At 43.5% G+C, this 23,833-nt stretch overlaps 1 protein-coding gene across 1 annotated transcript in view; it reads right to left on the bottom strand.

Annotated features, from left to right (window-relative positions):
• Positions 1–23,260, bottom strand: part of RGS14 (regulator of G protein signaling 14) — a 42,726-nt gene extending 19,466 nt beyond the window's left edge. The window contains exons 1-7 of the mRNA XM_075275020.1: positions 23,131–23,260; positions 13,472–13,493; positions 11,511–11,665; positions 9,497–9,589; positions 6,548–6,691; positions 3,915–4,079; positions 1,301–1,424 (exon numbers count right to left, since the gene is read on the bottom strand). Of these exons, the coding sequence (XP_075131121.1) occupies positions 1,301–1,424; positions 3,915–4,079; positions 6,548–6,691; positions 9,497–9,589; positions 11,511–11,665; positions 13,472–13,493; positions 23,131–23,175 (748 nt within the window). The 5' untranslated portion in view covers positions 23,176–23,260. The remainder of the gene's footprint in view (positions 1–1,300; positions 1,425–3,914; positions 4,080–6,547; positions 6,692–9,496; positions 9,590–11,510; positions 11,666–13,471; positions 13,494–23,130) is intronic.
• Between the last annotated feature and the right edge of the window lie 573 nt (positions 23,261–23,833).

A 23,833-nucleotide genomic window follows, 5' to 3' on the forward strand; every position in this document is an offset into this window, starting at 1 on the left:
TTTATAAACTACTACGGTAGAATGGCTCCATACTGTTAGCGGCACTTTGCATTTGATAACTTTATTAATATGGCATTTCAAGCAGTAACGAATATTTAAGTGAATTACTAAAATTGAGTAGATTGTAACGGATAATAACACATAATAGACACCATCATAAACTTGTAACAGCCGTATTATATTCTTTTTACATAAGAAATGTGGACTAGACAATGGCGTAAATGCAGTGGTAAAATGTGGCGCATCTTGGCACAACTAACTTGGGATACATTTTTTTTCAGCTTGTTAGACTTGTGGATTCTGGTGCGGATTAAATGTGCCACAATGTCAGAAAATTGTTGGAAAATTCTGGTTCACAGTAAGCGAAGTAATAGGCTGTATAAACCTAGACCATACAGTCTAAAGTTATAGCAGATTTATCATCAGTCACTGTGATAAATCTGGTGTAGTTTGACTGCCTGTCTAAATATTAGTAAACTGGGCCTCTAAATTTACAATATTGATCATGTGTATTCCACAATGTATCTAGAGGAGAATATCTACTTAATATGGAATCTAATGTAACGTCATGACTCTATTCCATTGCCATTCCATTCCCCTCTCCTGTAAGCAGCACCTTTCTCTCCGCATTTTTCGTGAGGAGACCACACGGACCCCGTTATAGTCTATGGGGTACATGGGTTTCCTTAGGTAATCGCTTTTTTATGCGTGTAGGTTTCTGTTTGGGGGGGTCATTAGGCGGACTTCTCAAAAGGGAACCCGAATGCAGATGTGAACAGGGCCTTAAATACATTTATTGCAATGTCGCGGGGAGGGGGGCAGGACAGGGGGTGGTTTTCCAGTTAAAACTGACCCCTTGATCCGTGCACACTAAGTGCAATGGACTCTGCTCAACCCTTTTGATCTACATATCCCACCATTGACCTGTTATATTGGGACGATGGTGAGGCTCATCATCGCAATCTGGGTCTGGCACAGCAGAAAAGCGGTGGCACTTGTATACGACTAGAGAGAAGTTAGCAATGGCAGAAGATGGCAACAGGGGGGTGATTTGGTGGCAAATAAACCTCCCCCTCCCATCAGGAAAATCCTGCGTAAGCCCCTGAAGCTGGTGTACTATACTATAACTCAAAACTCACACTTGGTGGGACAATACGCTTTTCCTTACCCCATTTTTCAGAATAAGATGAAACAAATTGCGCCATTTCGATGATACAGTAACGATACTTATATCAACGTGCCACAATAGCGTGTTATTATCACAACTATGCAGAAGAATAAATGAAGTCATTAAATTCACCTCTAGTATTTCCTTTCTGATTCTTCCTCTTGAAGGACCGAACTCTGTGACCATCTGTTATACTGTCCAAACCCGATGCCTCCACGCCAATGGGCAATGACTTCCCCGGTCTCAGCTTCTTTTTCTGAAGGTAAGAACGAAAACGTTAATTAGAAAAAATGCAAAAAATATTTTGTCTTTGTATAAAAAGTACAATCATGTGAAATTCACCCTAGACTGTGCTGACTGTCAGTATTGACATAGCCCATTGACAGATATAAGGGGCAGGGCCAGTTGGTAATTCTTACAATTAATCGTATTAATTTCAAGCATTGTGTTGTATTTTTGTCTTAATTTGTTATATTTGTAATATGTGTTCTAAGTCTATTGGAAAAAAAAAATTGCCATCCCCAGATAAAACCGCACTGACCTCAAAGAGTTTGTCCAGGAATCGGAGCAAATCGATTGGCAGCTGGAGAATGTCCACCATCATTGTCTGTTCTTTTTCACACCAGTATTGATGCTAGCAGGTCCTCAGCCTCACACGACCGCTAGACCAGTCAGCAGCTTTGGTCACTGGAGAGAGACTGGTGACGTCACACATATTGAGGCTGCTGACTGGTCTTAGTGGTCAGGACAGGCTGAGGACTTCCAGTATCAATAACCCTGCCCAAGTTTGGAACGGACAATGGCAGCAGACAATGAAGTGATGGGCACAGGTGAGCATGCAGAATTTTTTATTTATGCACATGGGTTGCTCAAATTTCTGGACAGCCCTTTTCAGAAAGCAAAAAAGTCAATAAAATACCACACCAACGTCTTACAGTTACATTGATTGGGGTTTAAGATGTAACTAAACGTTCAGACAACTTTTGATTTTCTGGCAGCTTTTGTGTCATTAATACATTTTGCTATGTATTTTATTAACAAATTTTGGCTCCTTTATGTGAAGTCCTGCATTTTTTTTTCAGTCTTTACCTTGCCTGTCTATTAAGAGTTGTCATAGTGTACAGAGTAGGGGGCTATGTGATGTGAAGTGAGGGCTAGGGGAGGGTCATTGCAAATGGCTTTATCTCAGGTTTGATGGACCTTAGAAACTTGCTTTTGGTGTCATATGAAAGAGGAGATTCTCATCATCTATTACCTGCAGTTCTAGGTTTTCTGATACTACTGGTTGAAAACACATTCAGGATGTCTCTAGGTTCACACCTGCATTGGGTTTAAGGGAAACCTAATCTGCTTAAATAGGTAAAAAGGCATAAAAAAGGCGGAGAGAAAACCATCCATAGACAGGGCGCTGGTGGGAACCCATCTTAGAAAGTTTATCCTGTATGCAGCTTCATATATATATATATATATATATATATATATATATATATATCCCAATCCTGACTGTTTCCCACCAGTGATCTCTCTGGAAATCCTGCATCTGCATCTGAACTGAGAATTTCCTCTTTAATATGGCACCAATGGTAAGTTTCTACGACTTGCCGGAGATTATATCTCGTTGTGAACGTACCTGTACAGTATGACAAGTGCTGTATACAGATACTGAACCTCTGGTTCCAGGAAACCCTATTATCTATAACATGTTCTACTGTGTAATGTCTAGGATCTATGACAAAAGTGGGTTCATCCACCATTAGAGGCTACCAAGAAGATTGTCTTGATCAACTATTTGTAAATCTAGAGGACATACACCAATTTTTTTTCAATGGCTATCAAGCCTGTACATTACCTTATTGAGAGAGACTCTTATTGTCTCTCTGATTCATTCTCGCCTTGACTACTGTAACTCCTTAATAATCGGTCTTCCCCTCACTAAACTCTCCCCTCTACAATCTATTCTGAATGCAGCGGCCAGGCTCATCTATCAGGCTAGACGCTACAGCGATGCCTCCGGTCTGTGCCAGTCATTACATTGGCTGCCTATTCATTATAGAATAAAATATAAAGTTATCCCCCTCCCCCACAAGGCTCTCCATAATGCCGCACCTCCCTACATTTCCTCCCTCATCTCTGTCTACCGCCCAACCCGTGCTCTCCGCTCACTCAATGACCTAACACTTACATCCTCTATTATCAGAACCTCCCCCGCTCGTATACAAGACTTCTCCCGAGCTGCACCACTTCTCTGGAATGCTCTACCCCGGACAATCAGATTAACTCCCAATTTCTACAGCTTCAAATGCAAACTAAAGACGCATCTTATCAGACAGGCCGATCACAATTCCTAATGTAAACCCTTAACCTTCCTCTGTCCCCGCTCCCACATTTCCACACATGATATGATGCCATTTCAGGCTAACTTTATAGGTCCAAGCTCCATCCACATGTTAAAGGACACGACTGGTGATGGCTCATACAGATTTATGTTAGTGTAATGACAGTCACCTCTATTACAAAAGGGTCTGACCAATGTATAAGCAATGCCGCCCCTGCTACCTCTTGTGTCACCCCCTCTACCACATAGATTGTAAGCTCTTGTGAGCAGGGCCCTCAATCCCATTGTATGAAATGACTTTCTTTGTAATGTATCTTTCTGTCTGTAATTGAACCCTACAAATAGTACAGCGCTGCGGAATATGTTGGTGCTATATAAATACAATTTATTATATATTATTATTATTATTACCTTCACTGCCCCGGAGGAGATAGCGGCACAGCCTGAGCTTACACTGGTGGGTGAGAAGTTAAGGTTCGGTAAAGGACGTCCTTCCACCTCTGCTAACATGCACTCCTGATACAAGGGGGACTTAACAAAGCGAGCGTAGCTGTCAAACTTCATCAAATTGAAGATCTGCGGTTAAGAAACAGAATAAGAGCTAGGAGAGATTTCAGTTATTACACGTCCCAGGATGTATCACAAAAACGAGAACACATTCCCAATGGTTCTTCCGATTGTAATCTACTGATTTCATTCCATGTGCCCTCCCCCCCGTTACTGTAGATCAATCTCTATCATTCAGTTGTTTCCTTTTTGCATCTAAATAGGGACAACAGGAAAGGCAAATTTTGCTAAAAAAATAGTACACAAATAGTTATTTTTATATCCATGTCCGGACTGATCAGTCTCTTAAAAACAAGGAGAGACACCGAGCCGATCCTCGTGTATTATCACAGGGTGAATTGGAAACACAAAGAGACGAGTGTCCGCTCACCTGGTCGGGTTGTGATGGAGTCACAACAGCCCGATGGAGCCTTTAGACATAAGTCAGTGCTGGATAGTTCAATGGGCAGCAGCTGCAGTGACGTCGCAAGAACGTAATATATAAATGCAATAGATGGACCAACCTGTGTGGGATACAGGCCGAAGGACAGCGCTCACCCGGACATACCAGAAACTTCTTTATTATTGGAATGAGAACATGGCACAACGCGTTTCGGACCACTGATGCTCTTGAGCCATCCAGACAAGCAATTGTGTACTTGAGAAAGGACCATCAGTGGTCCGAAACGCGGTGTACCCTGTTGTCATTCCAATAATAAAGAAGTTTCTGGTATTTCTGTTTTCCAAACAGGTTGGTGCATCTATTGATCAGTCTCTTAGGAATATTAAACCTGTAATTTGTAATTCTAGTTCCTGTTGTCACGTTTGGAAACAATAAGGAGAAATAAGAACACTGAACCTAATGATGGCCTATCCTGAAGATGTGCTAAACTTGTCTAACCTATTGGGCAAGGAATCTCCTCCAATAGAAAGGTTTGTGCAGTAGAAGCCAAACCAAGAAATGCACCAGGATGGCGCTATTGGCGCGATATGCCATATAAATACAACATCCACAAGACGCCCATGACTTATGGCAGACTATAAAGCTTTGCTATAACACTGAGCTTCTGAAGCTGGAAACATCCATTATAATGATCATCTATTACCCAACGTGAAAATATTACCCTGAAATGTGAAACTTTTGTTTCAGAATCTGCATGGAAAATCCAAACAAAATCCAAGTCGTGCGCACATGGCCTTAAACCAAATAAGTTTTTGCAGCAATAATTGCAGCCATTGCTTCCTATAACGTCACGTCACGGTTTCACATTCCTCTGTTCCTATATGTTGCAGCTGCACAGTCACCGGTCCATTAGATATATCCGTTACGCCCAATGCAAAGACTTGACTCATTGTAATGGGCAGGACTGAAATTCCCCATTGTGTAAATGTTCTTTGCATTAATGTATTTGTTTAATGCAAGTAAATACACTTAAAGGGGTTTTCTAGGATTTTAGTATTGTTAACCCATACTTGGGATAGGTCATCAATATCAGATACAGTATGTGGGGGGATCTAACACCCAACACCCCTACCAATTGGCTAATAGCAGGAGCTAGTTGCTAGCAAAACACAGTGTGGAGGCTGACAGCTCCTTACACTGTGTGGTGGCCGAGCTAGGTTACTGCATCTCCGCTCCCATTACTTAAAGGGAGTCTATCATTAGAAAAACACCCTTTGAACCAATGGTACATTGGAATAACCTTTAAAAAGGCAATTCTACTCCTACCTTCCATTCTTTTCTTCTCCCTGCTGTTTTTGATAAAGTCCGTTTCTTGCGTTAAGCAAATTACAAAACAGGGAGCACAGTGGGAGTTTCCTCTGTGTTCCAAGCACCCCCGCGGCACAACCTTCCGCCACCCTTTAGCCGATTGTGTTCATTCTCCTCATCATCTTCATCATCATCAGCGTTGTACGGATGTGAAATCTCACACATGAGCAATCGGCTCTGCCACTTCGGGCAGAGCTGACTGCGCATACCTGGGCTGCCATGTTGCGGTGGTCTGTTCTGGAGAACTGTGCATACTGAGCACACTGCATGCAGGTGTAGTACACTCGTGTAGAAGACCACCACAAAATGGCAGCCAGCAGACAGCAGAAGGCTATGACGCGGGGGTGCTTGGAGAACAGGGCAACTGCCACTGTGCTACGTGATTGTAATTTGCATAACGCAATGGATATGCATAACAGATTTTATCAGACAGATACAAGAATAGAATGGAACGTTTTTAAAGGTTATTCCAATGTGCCATTAGTTCAAAAGGTGTTTTTCTAATGATGATACTTAAAGGGAGGTACTTAAAGGGAGTCTTCCTCCTGCCTGTGCCACCCCATGCAATGAGAGTTGCTATGACATCATCCATCCTACCAAAGCAGCCAGAGCAGTGCTCCCAGGGCTGAAGGCCCGCCCCCAGTGCACCAACTGCTTCATTTACAATAGACGTCAAAGTTGTTGTTCCTCAAATCTACACAATAGGAATAATAAACCTATTTCTTACCTGCAGCTGCTGAACCTTGAACAGGTCAGGTGTTGGTTTCTCCAGCATCTCCTCTGTGATAACTGCTTGCTGATCCACATTGACCGGACACAAGGAGGTGCTCGAGAGGAATTCGTTGTATATCTGACGGGATTCCTGCAGAAGCTTTAAAACAAATGGTGGAATTGACTGGATCATTATTAATTCATAATGTCATAGGAACAGATAGAGCAAAATTTAACTTGACCTGACACATTTTCCTGCCCCAGTTTACACCAATGTGCAAGTAGTAAAATGCACAAAAGTGTCAGGTCGGATAGAATCACAGCCAGCAGTCCTGCGTGATACATGACCGTGGCCTAAACCGTGGCTGGAAAGGACCCAGTGACCTCACTTGCATATGTGATGAGGTTGTTCCTGCAGCCACTGGTAGGCCCGAGCGGTCACGTGATAGTAATACTAAAATAATAAATAAAATAATATAAGTTATATTGTTGTCGTTTAGATTCTTTTCTGCAATGTGTGGATGAGATTAGCGAAAATTTAATTCACTTTGTGGGTTTTTGCTGCAGTGTTTTCGCAACGTGGGGCTTCAGCCTTATCGGCACAAAGACAATACAAGGTAAATACTAAACAGCATGTGCCTTAATAATAAATCTGGCCAAAATATAGACAAATAAACAGGAAATTAGAAAAGTGAGATGAGAGAGATGAGTGAGAATTTAGTAAATGTGTCACAATGGGTGTTACGCTCAATGACTTTAACGGGATTCTACCATTAAAAACCTTTTTTTTCTCACTAACACATCGGAATAGCCTTAAGAAAGGCTATTCGTCTCCTACCTTTAGATGTCTTCACACCGCCGTGAGCTTCAAATCTCCGTTTTTGCCGGTATGCAAATGAGCTCTCTCGCAGCACTGGGGGCGTCCCCAATGCTGCGAGAGAACTCTCCAGCACTGCTTCCATCTTCTCCAGGAACGGGTTCTTCACACGTCTTCTTCCGGCGGTGACTTTAAACTTCTAGGCCTCGGGCAGCCAACTGCACAAGCCTGCCGACCACAAGAAAATGGCCGCTTACAATACTATGTAAGCGGCCATTTTCTTGTGGCCCGGGCATGCGCAGTTGGCTTTGCCCTAGGCCTATAAGTTTGAAGCCAACCCCTGAAAGAAGATGCGTGAAGATCCTGTTCCTGAAGAAGATGGAGGCGGCGCTGGAGAGTTCTCTCGCAGCATTGGGGACGCCCCCAGTGCTGTTTGAGTGCTGAGGACCGTCCCCAGTGTTGCAAGAGAACGCATTTGCATACCGGCGAAAACGGGGATTTTAACCAAAGGGCGGCGCGGAGAAGACATCTACAGGTAGGAGAAGAATAGCCTTTCTTAAGGCTATTCCTACATGATATGGACAAAAAAAAAAAGAGTTTTAATGATAGAATCCCTATCGTCAGCAAACTCATAATGTGAATTGTGATCAAAGTGTCGGAGACACACCCAGGAAATCTTTCCGGTTCATTCATACAGTCTAACCACATAGTGTAAGTACGGTATTCAAAAAAATGACTTCATCCCTAACCAAAGTTGTAATAAACTGCAAAATAGTAAGTCAAACCTAAAGCAGACTTCTTGTGGTTGCCATTCCGAGAATTCACTGCATTGTCTATAAGTTTTTGGTTATATTACCCAGCTATTTGTCATATACATGTGACACCCGGATTATATTTCCGTACGACAGGATATCCTGGTTACCACAAGAACTATGATTCTGACATACTGTACAGTAATGATTCACTTTCCCTAAATATCAACCAAAAGCGAGGTATGGCGTCCTGCAACTATCTAGTACCGTCTTAGCATTGGGGGAAAACGTACACCAATGTACACCAATGTCTTACCACGATTTGGGGCAGTAGGCGCAATGACTTACTGTTTATTCATGGCTTTAATGAATGTTCTGAAGAAAACATTGTCACATTGTCATTACCACGATGACGTCCTACAGAACGCACAGGACTAGAAGGTATATCATCAGTGGCGTAACTACCGCCGTAGCAGCAGAGGCAGCTGCCACAGGGCCCCGGACATTAGGGGCCCGGCGACAGTAGCTACCGCTGTGTTTTTTTTATTTTTTGTTAATAGGCCGTTACCGGCTGGAGTTGCTCCAGTCGGTAATGGGCCCTATTTACTTACCGATCCTGGCAGGGCTGGGATCGGTAAGTGACACCGCGGGCTCCACAAGCACTATTATACTCAGGGGTCTTTTCAGACCCCCGAGTATAATGATCAGAGGCCCGGGAGAGGTAAGAAACATAAAAAACACTACCTATCCACGATCTGGGCAGGCCTAGTCGTCTGACGTCTCATGACCCTGGCCTGCGTCCCGGGTTATGTGACGTCTGACGTCATTGAAGATGGACTACAGCGGAGGCCGATGGCGGAGGACTGCAAGCAGAGTCGGGAGATAGGTGAGTAACAGTGTTTTTTTTTATGTTTTTCTCCTCCTGGGTCTCCGATTATTATACTCTGGGATCTTTTCAGACCCCAGAGTGGCCCCAATACTGTGTGCAGGGGCCACTAAGGGACATAATACTGTGTGCAGGGGCCACTATGGGGTATAATACTGTGTGAAGGGTCCACTATGGGATATAATACTGTGTGCAGGGTCCACTATGGGGTATAATACTGTGTGCAGGGTCCACTATGGGGTGTAATACTGTGTGCAGGGGTCACTATGGAGCATAATAGAGCGCGCAGGAATGCATAGGAGGGGGGTTGATCGAGGTTTTCGGCATTGGTGTCGGTCGGGGAGGGGGGGGGGGCATGTCGAAAGTTCGCCACGGGGCCCCGCCATTCCTAGTTACGCCATATCATAGAGCCAAATATGTCCAAATTGCTAAAAATATATATATATATATATATATATATATATATATATATATATATATATATATAAACCCGCATAGTCATAGTAATACCTGCTCAGTGTCATGCGCCGGAATGTTCTGGTACTTTTCACATGATTTCCAGAAGAATATATTCTCGGCGCTGTATTCTTTCTTTAGAAATTCCTGCAGAAATGGAGATCAGAAATTTTCAACTGGAGACGTATGGAACAATGTTATACTATACAAACATATATGTGACAAGGATCTATAGTCAGTCATCTCAGGGCCTGTCATTGCCCTTGTTGGGTCTTTTGTAGACCGCCAGTGGTAACTGGTAGCATTCACACAATGAGACCTGTTGGGAGGCAACACGGTGGCTCAGTGGTTAGCACTGCAGCCTTGCAGCGTTGGAGTCCTGAGTTTGAATCCTGCCAGGAACAACATCTGCAAGGAGTTTGTATGTTCCCCCCTTGTTTGCGTGGATTTCCTCCCATTCTACAAAGACATACTGCGCTGCAAGTTTTAAACCCTCAGCATGTCAATAATTCTTCCAGCAGCCTTCAACCTTTTTGCTTTGGCGCACCAGCATGAATTGCAAATGAAAAAAAATTGTAGGTAGTTTTTGTTGCACCGGCTTTCAGGAAAACCTGCATCATGTCTGTCTCGTGTGACCCCAGCTGTAATACAGGCTTCCTACTATTAGGCCGGGGTCCCACGTGGTGTAAACACCGCGATTTGTCCATGGCAGAAAAGTGGCTGAAAAAATTGCAGCGTTTTACAGTCAGCGCAAAGTGGATCGGATTCTAATGAATCGCATGCCAACTTTGCAAGTAATCACCAAGCTGTGGACACGCGACTATTTCCAAAACTGGCACGGTTTTGGAAATTGCAGCATGTCAATTATACCTATGGAAACGCGTTGTACTGCCTGTACTGCACATGCCTGGAGATGTCAGCCTACACCCGAAAGAAGAAGAAAATGGCTTCATAGGCGATACAATGCAGCAAGGCATGACACTAATGCTGGAAACCGTCCCAGGTTGTCAATCAAGTCCTGGAAGATGTCACTAGGAAGAATACAGCGGAGAGAAGCTGGAGCAGAACCTGGACCCAGTTGAGCTAAAACAACCCCCAAAGTACTATATAACCATTTACATATCACAAAACATTGCAATTTTTCAAGCACGTAATGAAGACATCTTTGGAAACTAATCTATGGGCCCGTACACCCCATCGGGACGGGTCCTATTTTGCAGCCCATGTTTCCGTGGCTCCTATTCAGTTAAGAAAAGCAGTTGCGGAAACGCGGCCTGTACAGGGGCGGTACACAGTGACATCTCCATGTGCAGCCCATGCTTTTAAATCATGGCAGGCCGGGTGCAGCATGGTTGTCTGCAACCGGCCTAAGATGGACTTCATGTTTATCTATGACGCTATTCACACGGATTTATTTAAAAAAATCTGTAAACACTATTTTCATTCATTTTAAAATGGAAAATTTGTCTCAAGTCTACGCGGAGTGTTTAAGATACAGGTCACGAGGACTGCATCTGGGACTGTCTTATGTAATTTCCTCCTTCAAAGACAACCTACCAGTATTACAGATCTCTGAAGATATATGAATATTGCACTGATGTAACCTCATCCTTATTATACCCTATTATGGATCCATATTACACACCCTTACATACAGTTCAGTATATACTTAGCTGTTGACATAACTGGTCCTAGCCTAGAACTTCATTCGGACTTTGGCTGTGTGATGGCGACATTGTATTAGTGTGAAAAAATTCACAATTTTTGTTAGTCTACAACATTTTGTCTAGAGGTAGACGTTGAGGTCACATGACACTGTAACCTAAAATTTTACTGTTATCTCACAACCAAAAGTCATCATGGACCCCTAGTTTAAAAATACCAACCAAAAGTACAAAATAAATAAAATGTCCCATCTAGAATAGAGAGCTACATAAATACTGACCATTACGTCCATGTGTACACAGAACACTGCGACACACTGCAATCACTGCAATACAAGACAACCATAAAACATTGTTTCTCTCTAACCAAACCTATGTTCACATTATATAGTGCATGAACCTACCGTAAAATATTCAACCCCAAGCGGGTCATGAAGAAGCCTTTCAAATGATACTGCCCAGCTGGCGACTGAGCGGTCCGACTCCAGTCCAGCTGTTTGGACACTGGGCAGACTGTTAAGACTCTGGTCGCTGCCTCGTCCATCGGTGTTGTTTAACTCTACAAAAGAATCAAAATGGATCAGCAAAAAATTCTAATAATAATCTTTCAGTTTCAACACTATTGATGTCTTTGCAATATATAACCTTGTTGTGGTGCAGTCATATGAAGCCACCACTTACCTTTACGATGCCTGTGATGCCTATGGCGACTATCATGGCTATCCTGGCTATGATGACTATGGAATAAAGCATGCTTCAAAAAACACACAACACACATGAGAGATGATGGGTGCATGGTCCTACTCGTGATGAAATGCCCCCTTAGCAGGTGTGATGGAAGCGTTCCAGAGCGGTCTATGTGCTGCAGCAGCAAGAGGGAAGAGATATGCCTGACACATTCACAAAACCCCTGTTTACCTCTCTTTGTCTCCAAAACACTGTCAGGCCAAATTTGCACACTATTGTTTCTGTGTTTAGTGGCAGAAGTTGCTGTGAGATGGTGAAGAAGAATTTGCCCTTAAGCAGACCAGTATGCCTATGGAAGAATGCTTAAAATGTCCCTCCAATGTCCCTCCCGCCTAATCTGGGCAATCAGCGAGCATCACACACTACATAGAATAGGTCCTGGCCATGATAGTCACTGGGCTGAGCAAGATACTGGATCTCCGAGCATGTCGTTGTGACTTAGATGTCAGATTGGGTGGGAGAGTAACAATGAAGGTCTACGTAAATCAGTGTACGGTCTGTAACTTTCTAGGACGATTTATGTCCCAAGATCAGGACCCTCCAAACGGAAACCTGTACGCGTTACCTAAGGAAACCACACAGACCCCATAGACTATAATGGGGACCGTGTGGTTTCCGCACGAAACATGTGGAGAGAAAAGTGCCAAGTGGACTCCCCGAACGCAGATGTCAACCGGGCCTAAGACATGAGAGAGATATATGCTACTACTGGATTTAACGCAAAGGATTGAATAGATCATTCATTTTTAATCCTGTTACTATTAGGGAATTTCGTGAACACAGTTTCCATTTTCAGGGAACCCTTGCTTGTATTCCTTCAAGAAAAAATAAGTTAATGGCGGATATAGTAACAAATATTCTGGGCAAGACTGTTAACCCCTCGGCCAAGTATCTATGAGTAGGAAGGAATAAGTCAGGCTAAAGGCCACACACTGCAAACCTCTGCCGGTAAATTCTGTAATGTGGTCTCCGGCAAGACGCTGCAACAAAAAACACCAACACTGTGGCCCATCTGCTCTCTCTGGAAGATCCCTGAGGGTTTGCATTGCACAGGTGGGCATCTACGGGTGAAACTCACGGGAGTAATTTAAATGCTGTGGGTGTGTGTTGGCAAGGGATGGGGAAGGCTCCAAAACCCACTGATTCTGCAAGGCCCAACCCGGGGCCGCCATATGCACAACCCATTCAACACCTTATTCATACAAGTTACACTTAATCTTAGACATTTTGCTCCCTCCATTCCATATTCCTAAAAAGTGAGTATTGAGGGTGGGACTCATCGATAGTGAGCATGGCCTAGCAGATTTGTTAAAATTAGGTAAATTATTGCCCAACTCTACGTCACCTCCTACAGAGGACACAAAATGTCCTGGAGTTGTTTTCTTAATATATTCAGTGTATCTCTACTCCAGGACATAGGGGATTAAGACTGTCCATTATACCCATGGTAATATTATGAACAACGCATCATCCACAGGTAACAAAAAGTTTGAGTTTGCAGAGGGTCAAATAACATGCATGCCTTTGGAATACCAGATATGGTAACATTTTGTCCCTTGATCTTCTTGCGGGTGTTTTGGAAGCCTACTTCCTTATTGCTTTATTTCATGTCACTCACCTCCATCAGATACGGCCAACACCTGAAAGAGAATAATACAACTGTAAGTGCTATATATTACCTAGTTACATATATATATACAACACTTTACCAGGCAAGTTGTCTTTATATTTATTATAGAGCCTACAGCTATACAGTATACACAGCACAATACCACACAGTATACAGCAAAGCATACAGCTATAGAGTATACACAGTGCAATGCCTCACAGTATAAAGCAAAGCATACAGCTATACAGTATACACAGTGCAATGCCTCACAGTTGCAATGTATCAACATAATCCATGCACATGTGCAGTATACAAGGCTAACTCAGTCCATCATGAGTGCTGACCCAGTCAGTCTTGTCAGTACTTCTGCAATTAGTTAGAAGAACGTCTTGCAACAGCGTTTTCATAGTTTTTTGTTGTCTTCTGTGATAAGAGATCAGGCTGCAGCAGTTTAACCAATTGCAGAAGTTTGGGTTAACTCTGCTATATCTCTATATCAAGTGATTCGCCTGATATATACTTATGAAATACGCTGAAAACGAGATGTCAACAGGGCCTTCCTGGCCCAGCATGACTCCGGTATGGCACCCTCTATTGTCTTGATGGATGATGATGATACATTTAGGTGTGGTGTCTTCCCCTCACATCACTAGATCTGAGAGCATTGAATGTTCCTGCACACGTTACATTTGCCTGTGTCCTATTGGATATATACTGTATATGGTATTGTGTCGCTTTCATTGGTGAGGTCAACAGTTCCATATTTTATTATCTATGATTTCTGATGCTTGGAGTGCTGTGACTAATATGTCTGATGACCTTTATAATCCTCTTATGACCAGCAGTGTTATATCTGGGGATAGATAACAAGGCAGCTGATAACTATTCTTCATTACAACGACACAGCCAAGTGATCGCAGCATTGTGATGTGACTCCCTATCAATATTATTGGCCCCATGAGGCTGGCATGGCTGCATTTATGTACTTAGAATTACTGTAATAGCTTTCTTATAAGATGAATATATTACAGAGTACGCTTTCATGGATCGCATTGTCAGTGGCAGTTTTGGCTTGATGTGAACTGATCTGTTATCTGTATCAGTGGCGTAACTAGGAATGGTGGGGATCCGTGGCGAACTTTTGACATGGCCCCCCCTGACCGACACCGAAGACCTCGACCAACCCCCTCCTACGCACTCCTGCGTGCTCTATTATGCCCCATAGTGGCCCCTTCACACAGTATTATCCCCTATAGTGGCCCCTGCACACAGTATTATCCCCTATAGTGGCCCCTGCACACAGTATTATCCCCCATAGTGGCCTCTGCACACAGTATTATCCCCCATAGTGGCCCCTGCACACAGCATTATACCCCATAGTGGCCCCTTCACACAGTATTATCCCCCATAGTGGCCCCTGCACACAGTATTATCCCCCATAGTGGCCCCTGCACACAGTATTATCCCTCATAGTGGCCCCTGCACACAGTATTATCCCCCATAGTGGCCCCTGCACACAGCATTATACCCCATAGTGGCCCCTTCACACAGTATTATCCCCCATAGTGGCCCCTGCACACAGTATTATCCCCCATAGTGGCCCCTGCACACAGCATTATACCCCATAGTGGCCCCTGCACACAGTATTATGCCCCATAGTGGCCCCTGCACACAGTATTATCCCCCATAGTGGCCCCTCCACACAGTATTATCCCCCATAGTGGCCCCTACACACAACATTATGCCCCACTGTGGACATCCATAAACAATTATTATACTCTGGGGTCTTCTCAGACCCCAGAGTATAATAATCGGAGACCCAGGGGGAGAAAAACATAAAAAAACCCTCTATTTCTCACCTATCTCCCGTCTCCTACGCTGTCGGCCTCCGAAGTAGTCGATCTTCAATGACGTCAGACGTCACAGGACCCGGGACGCAGGCCGGGGTCATGAGACGTCAGATGACTAGGCCGCAGTCTGTACGGATCGTGGAGAGGTAAGTAACAGTGTTTTTTATACTCGTATAATGATTGCAGCGGTAGCGGCCGTCACCGGGCCCCTTATGTCCCGGGTTCTGTGGCAGCTGCCTCTGCGGCAGTGGCGGTAGTTACGCCACTGATCTGTATCTACTGTATATCCGGGCTCCTGCACACAGTAATTGGTCCATGTTGTCACTCCGCCACATTAGCCCTGCATTGCTAAGTATTACGTTATCTGGACCAAGTTGTCCCTCTGACACTTTAACAATACACTATTATGACTAACTAATCTCTTATCCTGAACATGGAGACACAACGCAGCAGTTCTAGCTGGCATCCCGTCCACACATTGCAGAAACGCTGCGATTTCCAAAACCATTTTGTAGCATGTCAAATTTACCTACAGACACGTGATGCAATACCTTTGCGGTTTTCCCACAACGCTTTTTTGCTGCGGCTGCTACATAGGACTGTAACCTGGAGAGTATCTATCACTAATTTTAAAATGAAAATTGCGCATATTGTATAAGTCCTCTTTAACCCTTGAATAGGCTATTTTTTCTTTCTTAAAACTCTCCTATTCCAGAGCTTGACCCCCATTAGTTTTCCCCTCAGCCAACAAACGCCAACCACAGCTGTTCTCCAAGGCTTAGTCTTCATTTTTCTGACCATGTTCACTCATCTTCAGAGCAGCATGGCACAGAGTGATCCTGTGAGATCAACCTTCTCTTGTGAGACCATGCTGGACAGTGTCAAAGCAATGAAGAAGGCTCAACCTCGGGAGAAGACATCTTGTTTGGTATCTTAGGAATAGACTGCATAAAAGGAGAAGAAAAAAAAGAATACTAGGGAAACCTGGGGGATTTCTGCAAGATACACAAGCTTCTAACAGTGACGTACCGACAAGTTTTTGATAGTAGGAAGTAAATGTATAGCAACACGTTGTGCAAAAGAGAACTAACAGTCATTACCGAAACATCTTACACCTTCCTAATGTGATTCTCAGCACAATGTTGTATTGTCAGGCAGCTACAGGCTATTTCCTACATTATCTTTGGTCTCTGTACTGTCAGAGTCTACAAGAGACTGCACAGAGGGCACATGGACCCACATTTTGTGATTGCTACAACTTAGTGTTTATCCACGCTGACCCATCATGTGCTATTATAGCCTGTGTAGTTGAGGATACAGAGATCATTGTCTCCAGCCATTTCCAAGTTTAAGGCGCGGTTCACAGCTGTGTTTGGTATTCCGCTCAGGGACCGCATTAAAAAGCGGTGAGCAATGAAAGTACACGGACCCCATAGACTATAATGAGGTTCATGTGTTTTTTCCTATGGTGTCCACATGAGTCAGTGCTGCTTGAAGTACTTTTCTCTCCGCATGACTCGTGCGGACACTGTGCGGGAAACAAACGGACCCCATTATAGTCTATGGGGTCCGTGTGCTTTCATTGCTCACCACTTTTTAATGCGTTCCGTATTCTGTTCGGGGGGGTCCCCAAGTGGACTCCCTAAATACCGAATGAAGATGTGCACCAGGCCTAAGTCCATCTATGCCGTGCGAACCTTTATATATACTGTATTAAAAATCATCCATTTGTTATGGATGCAGATCAAATTATTTTTCTTATATTCACGTGATCTCATTTTAAATATATTCGTGTGTGCACGTGAAAAATTCCAGTTGGCTCATTACCTCATATCTAGAGATGAGCGAACACTGTTCAGAACAGCCGTTCCGAACAGCACGCTCCCATAAAAATGAATGGAAGCGGCCGGCACGCGGGGGGTCAAGCGACCGGCCGCCGGCAAAGTGGACGTGCCAGGTGCTTCCATTAATTTCTATGGGAGCGTGCTGTTCGGATCGGCTGATCCACACAATGTTCGCTCATCTCTACTCATATCTCCTCCAAGATTGACTCCTGAACTGTAGCAGATATCTATTGGGTGTTGGTACAAGCGGTTACATTTTATGGAGGCTCTCAGATCTACAGCATAGGCCGTGTGCAGATACATAGTCACACAATGTCATACAAGCCCTCGACCACGTGTAATACTGGCTGTACGTTAGTTAGTTAGCCACCACGTGCTTACTATTTTTGCTTTACTTTCCCATACACATGTATAGTGGGATCAGAACAGAGAGAGGGGTGAAATCCACTGCTCATATCTCTGAGAACAAACCGAGGCCACCTGGGAGAGTCGGGAGGTCCTCATATATATTAGGTGGTTGTCTGGGCCTATCGAAAACAAGGGATATCGTCGGCCGATACACATCCATTATGTATGTGCCGCTTAAGACCACTTTCACGTCACAGATCTCAAAGGAGTCTTGGAAATGGAAGCTTTTGCGTTTGAGCTCAAGCATCATATGACTATATTCCTATTAGTATGTATTTAACCTGTTCTGCTCTGTCATTTTTATAGAAAAATGTTGAGATGTTTCCATTATCTCCTCATTGATTGAGACAGCACTTAAGACATCAGCTGGCCTCAGTTTATGGCTGGAAAAACGTAGACCTATAAGCTGGGTATATACACCACTTTATGCAGAAAACGACAATGGAGAACTAAGAGGTTCTGTTAATGTCAATGAGGTCCATTACATTCCATTACGTTCCATTTTGAATTTATTAAAAATATATAAATTCTGAGTCTCTCGGAAACTTAAGCCTTAATGTAGATAGAAAAAGGGCTAATTTATTAGTGAAATTATAAATAGCTCCTGCTTACCAGCACACCCCTCAAAGGGAATGAGATCTTTGCAGCCGAGCTGCTAGTTTTTAGGTCAAATGCTGGTACAACCATTTCTGAGTGACCGTACACTGGGCCAGAGGCTCTGCCTAAGTGTCTGTGGGCTCTTTCTTCTCCTTCTGGGCCACCATGGCTCTCAGGGAGCCTCATCCATGTCACCTCTCAGTCACTTAGTCGGGATGCCGCTCTGTGCCCAGATCCTTGTGGCCACTATGACTCTGCCTTATCCCGTTCCCACTCTCTGCCGTACTATTACGTCAAGCTGAGCATATACATAACACTCAGCTCAGTAATAGCACTGTAAGGCTGTGTTCACACGGAGTATTTTGGTTCGTAATGTGGAACGTAGATGCCGCGGGAGCTTTTGCGGGCCGTATATGCTCCCATTGTTTTCAATGGGAGCCGGTACTGCATACGCGGCACTATTTTGCGGCCGCCGCAAAATCACGGCCGCAAAATGGCGGCGTGTATACGGTACCGGCTCCCATTGAAAACAATGGGAGCGTATATGGCCCGCAAAAGCTCCCGCGGAGTCTACCTTCCACATTACGAACCAAAATACTCCGTGTGAACCCGGCCTAATGCTGCGGGCACAGAAGCTGTACCTGCGGCATTACATACTGCTCCGGGACCAGCCGCCAGAGTCAAAGATCCTCTGATTCCAGTGGATTAATCCCCTGGATGCCAAGATCAATAGTGATCACGGCATCCAGGGGATCCGGGGACAAAATTGCCCCCATCTATTGTGCCTCGGACCCCCCAAAATAAGATTGCACGTTCCGAAGGCAGCCATGAGGCCACGCAAAGGTCCCATAGGAACTTATGCGTGATGTTCCCATAAGAACAGGGATAAAAGGTCCCATAGGAAACAGAAAGGTCACATAGGAACTTATGCGCGATGTTCAGGGAATCTGAGATCCCAGCTTCAAGTCCCCTAGTGGGACAGGAAAAAAGTGGTCAAGAAACACAAAAACACATAGTAATAACACACAAAAATAAATAACGTTAAATAAACCCCACCTTTATATTCAAACAAAAATAAAGAAACAAACATATTAGGTATCCCCACATGTATATAAGTCCCCACTATCCAAAATAGCGTTATTTACAGCGTACAGTGAATGCTGAAAAAAAAAAAAAAAAACCCCACAATGCCCAAATTAACATATTTTGGACACTTTGCTTTGACCAAAAAATAACAATAAAAAGTGATCAAAAAGTCCTAATAGCAAACATTGGCACCAATAGAGTGAATGCGGTAAAAACAAAATGCAAAAAAGTATCATAGAATTGTGTGTTATTTAACATGTTCCCCCAAAAAAACAGAAATATAAGTTAATCAAAACATTATATGTACCCCAAAATGGTGGCAAATGAAAGAATAAGCCCTCACGCAAAAACTAAGCCCTCACATAGCTATGTAGACAGAAAAATAAAAAAGTTATGGAAGACTGGGAGGGACGATATAAAAAAGTCGTCAGGCAATAATGTACACACTACCCTGCGTCCTTAAAGGGTTAACTGTCTACAGCTATGAGCAGGGGTATACATAGTAAACATGTAAGTGCACAAAAAATGCAGCAAAATTTTGGCGTTCTTGTCGGAAACTAAGCCAACTAATAACCAGTGTTCGTCTCTGTTGTGTCTGCATGGGACCCAAAAGACAGAGAGTCTGTCCATTAAGCAAGCGGTTACCCGTGGACACCCATAGACCCCCATAGTCTATAGTGGGGTCTGCTGGGTGTATACTGAAACCAGTTTTATATGGTGGAGTCTTCTACATAAACTCCAATGTAGATGTGGACTTAGCCTTAGGCTATTCTTGGAAAAGTAGGAAGGAGACCCAGGTGGGACTTTGGGAATATTTTTATTTACGGTCTACAGATATAAAGATTAATATAGGACTGCCTTGCATTTAGGGTCCTGGTATCAGGACATTTACAGGAGAATGATCCCTCAATACTTTTTTGCAGAAGAATGTTTATCTAGGGTGTTGGGGGAACGCTGCCTTTCCATTGCTTGAAATATAAAAAAAAACAAAAAACTTGATAGTCTTCAGTAGTTGATGGCTAACTAATAATGATGACAGATTACAACGTTTCGGAACTCTCGGCTCCTTTCTCAAGTAAATTTAAAAACCATTTCTGAAGGATGCATATTTATATACAAAAGGACACATAGGGATAGAATTCTAGGAGGGAGGGGTAAAGAGGGTTATTAGTTATTGGTAGAAACAATATAAAAAATTCCAGGTTCTTATCAGATCTCAGGGTCTCAGGTCAGTGATTTCTGTAGGATGCCATGAACCCATATGACAGATTTAACCCCTTCTCCAGTGTTTGAAGCAGGGTCATAAGTTTATACTCATAAATCCGTCGCTCTTTCCTTGATTTAAAATTCCCTCTTAAAACCAAAAATTTAATGTGATCGGTGATATTATGATCCTCATTGAAGAAATGTTTTGACACGGAAAGGTCTAGTCTTCGTTCTCTAATTGTATGGCGATGTGAATTCATATGCATTCTAAGCTGCTGTCCGGTCTCTCTAACATACAGATTATCAGTGGGACATTTGGTGCACATTATTAAATACACTACATTAGGTGTGTTACAGGTGAAAGCAAACATTTTCCTTTCCATTGCTTGGGAAAGTGTTACTCATGTGACTCAATGGGTTTTAGAGGTTAATATTACTCTCCCCCCCACCCAGTACAATTTACATGTTTATACATGAGGTAGCTTCTTCTTTTAATTTGTGCCTCAGTTACGAGCCATAGGTCGATATGACTATTATTTTGACTCCCCATCCCTCCATTGTGTTTTATTTTCCATATCTATTTTTCCCCTACACACCGTTATTGTCCGTTATTGACGTCCGTCACAAGATGAGAGCAAAGGACATGATGACAGAAGCAGACAGAACCCCCTACCCTTCCCTGTCGGTGGTCAATCCGTATACACCCCAATGTAAAAAACATGGGGCTCTCTGTGTCTATTACACTGCCAGCGTTAATGTCCATTGCTGTCATCCTAGGACAGATGACAGCAACAGACATTAAAATGGTAGTCTGAACATAGCCTTAGACTGCCAGATATCAAAATTGGTAAAGTTTTGTTAGAAGGACCTCTTTACCCTTGCAGGACCCATAGCGCATGCCCAGCCTGCCTCCATGGTAGATATGCCATTGCCTGTGAACGTCTGGTATAATATTATGTGCACTACAGAGCTACAGTCTCAGGGCTGTAAGTTTCTGTCTATTTAGAGAACTGCTCAACTTAACTTGTAACAGCAGTGGACTTTTAGGCTAAGGCCTCGTTCACATCTGCGTTGGTAATCCGTTCGGGGGAGTCTGTATGGGGACCTCCCCGAACAGACTACCGAATGCATTGGCAATGTGTGGCTAACTGTCCATGTGCACGGTCTCCGCACGAGTCATGCGGACAAGAAAGTAGATCATGAACTACTTTTCTGTCCGCATGTCCCGTGTGGAGACTGTGCGGAAAGCACACGGACCCCATTATAGTCAATGGGGTCCCTGTGCTTTCACTGTAGACTGCTTGCCAATGCGTTTGGTAGTCCGTTTGGGGGGGGTCCCCATGCAGACTCCCCTGAATGGATTACCAGGTCTATGAAAATGCTGCATTTTTGGGTGCAACGGAAACGGTGAATGGAATTTTATTTCATCTTATCCGCACATTGCAGAAAATACCACGATAAAGCTGCATTTGAAAAAATTCGGCGAAAAACTCAACACTTGAACTTCCACTTTACGTACAGAATGAAAGTAAGTCCCATAAATACAACTTGTCATCTTTTCATATCTGTTCTAGTAACTTCTTGTATTCCCTACAAAACAATTCTGTGCCGTCCCTCTATTGTTCCTCCTAGAAATTACACGAGCGTTACCTTTCCTCTTGTCATAAGGGTGCCTCCACCATAGTGTCACAGTATGCAGGGACACCCTCCGACTGGTAATGCCCATTCATTTCCAATAGGAATTTAAGAGGATTGATTCAACATGGAGCTTTAAGAAAATACGCATGCTCGCCGATACATCTGCATCGGGTTCTCTTTGGTGCAGTTCCTTAAATTAAAACTCAAGTTTCCTATAAGATCATTTAGATAGCAGTACAAATGCCAGTAGGATTGTGTACGGCTGTATTACAGGATCCGCTGTGCACAGCTGTACTCAAACTCTTTATATGGGGCTGTAATATTTACTGGGAGATAAACCGGACAGCCCGCAGAGTATAAACACTGGCCAGTGACAGCAACAACAGGATTATTTATTAAAAATGTCTAACTTGCTACAAACTGCAACTCTTAACTTTAACCCAATTCTCTTCAAATAATGTATTCCAGCTTGGAAGGAGCATGCATTTATTAACTGTGAAGAAACTACAGCCAAGGAGAAGTCATCAGACATCTCACCTTACCTAGCTAGCCTTGTCCTCATCTGCTGGTAGTCATCTTATCTGACTAGGCTTGTCCTCATCTAATGGTAGTCACCTTATCTGACTAGGCTTGTCCTCATCTGCTAGTAGTCACCTTATCTAGCTAGGCTTGTCCTCCTCTGCTAGTAGTCACCTTATCTAGCTAGGCTTGTCCTCATCTGCTGGTAGTCACCTTATCTGACTAGGCTTGTCCTCATCTGCTGCACCTTATCTAACTAGGCTTGTCCTCATCTGTTGGTAGTCACATTACCTAGCTAGGCTTGTTCTCATCTGCTGGTAGTCACTTTACCAAAGCAGGCTTGTCCTCATCTGCTAGTAGTCACCTTACCTAACCAGGCTTGTCCTCACCCTCTGGTAGTCACTTTACCTAACTAGGCTTGTTCTCCTCCTCTGGTAGTCACCTTACCTAACTAGGCTTGTTCTCCTCCTCTGGTAGTCACATTATCTGAATAGTTGTCTCATCAGAATGAAGCACTTACCAGTCTGCCATTAGGCACCTCCAGATGTTTCATCTTCCCAGGCATCCCCTCATATGCTCTGAGTCGTGTTTATCATTGCTGAAGAGATGGTGAGACTGGAAGAAAACAGCACCACCCAGTCCTATCAACCCCAAGCATCCTCAAAAGCCATACTACCTCTTTTACCAAAGCCACAGGAAGCGTTGCTGCAGAAACTAAACCACAGCAGGAAGCTATGTTCTCAGATGAAGAAAAGCTATTCTCAGTAGGATATATACAGATGTCTTCATAAAAGCAGGGTCTTCGCACCCTGCCACAGCTCACCGCTCATGTTATTGTTGACCACAATTCATAAAATGCATTTACAAAGCTGAATAATACCGTAGTAATTCCATGTATAGTCATAAACATGGGGGCTGATGCTTATATAAAAGAACATTATATAACAGTTGTATCATTAAAGGGTTATTATCTCTAGATACATGGTAGATCAGTGAGGGTAAGACCAATGACCGCCATATTGGGGACCATGGTAGTCCAGCAGCAGATCCGGCAGTAGAGAACAAAGTATGCCCATGACACTCCATTACAGGGATTATCCACTTAGGATTTACTATTAATATTAGATATGTGGGGTCCAACACTCAGGACCCCTACAGGTCACCGGTACAGAGCCGCACTGTTCACTCCCCATATAAAATGTAGCGCGAGTTTAGGCACTGTT

This window comes from Leptodactylus fuscus, chromosome 5, assembly GCF_031893055.1.
Source record: "Leptodactylus fuscus isolate aLepFus1 chromosome 5, aLepFus1.hap2, whole genome shotgun sequence".
In the NCBI taxonomy this organism is placed as follows: Eukaryota; Metazoa; Chordata; class Amphibia; order Anura; family Leptodactylidae; genus Leptodactylus; species Leptodactylus fuscus.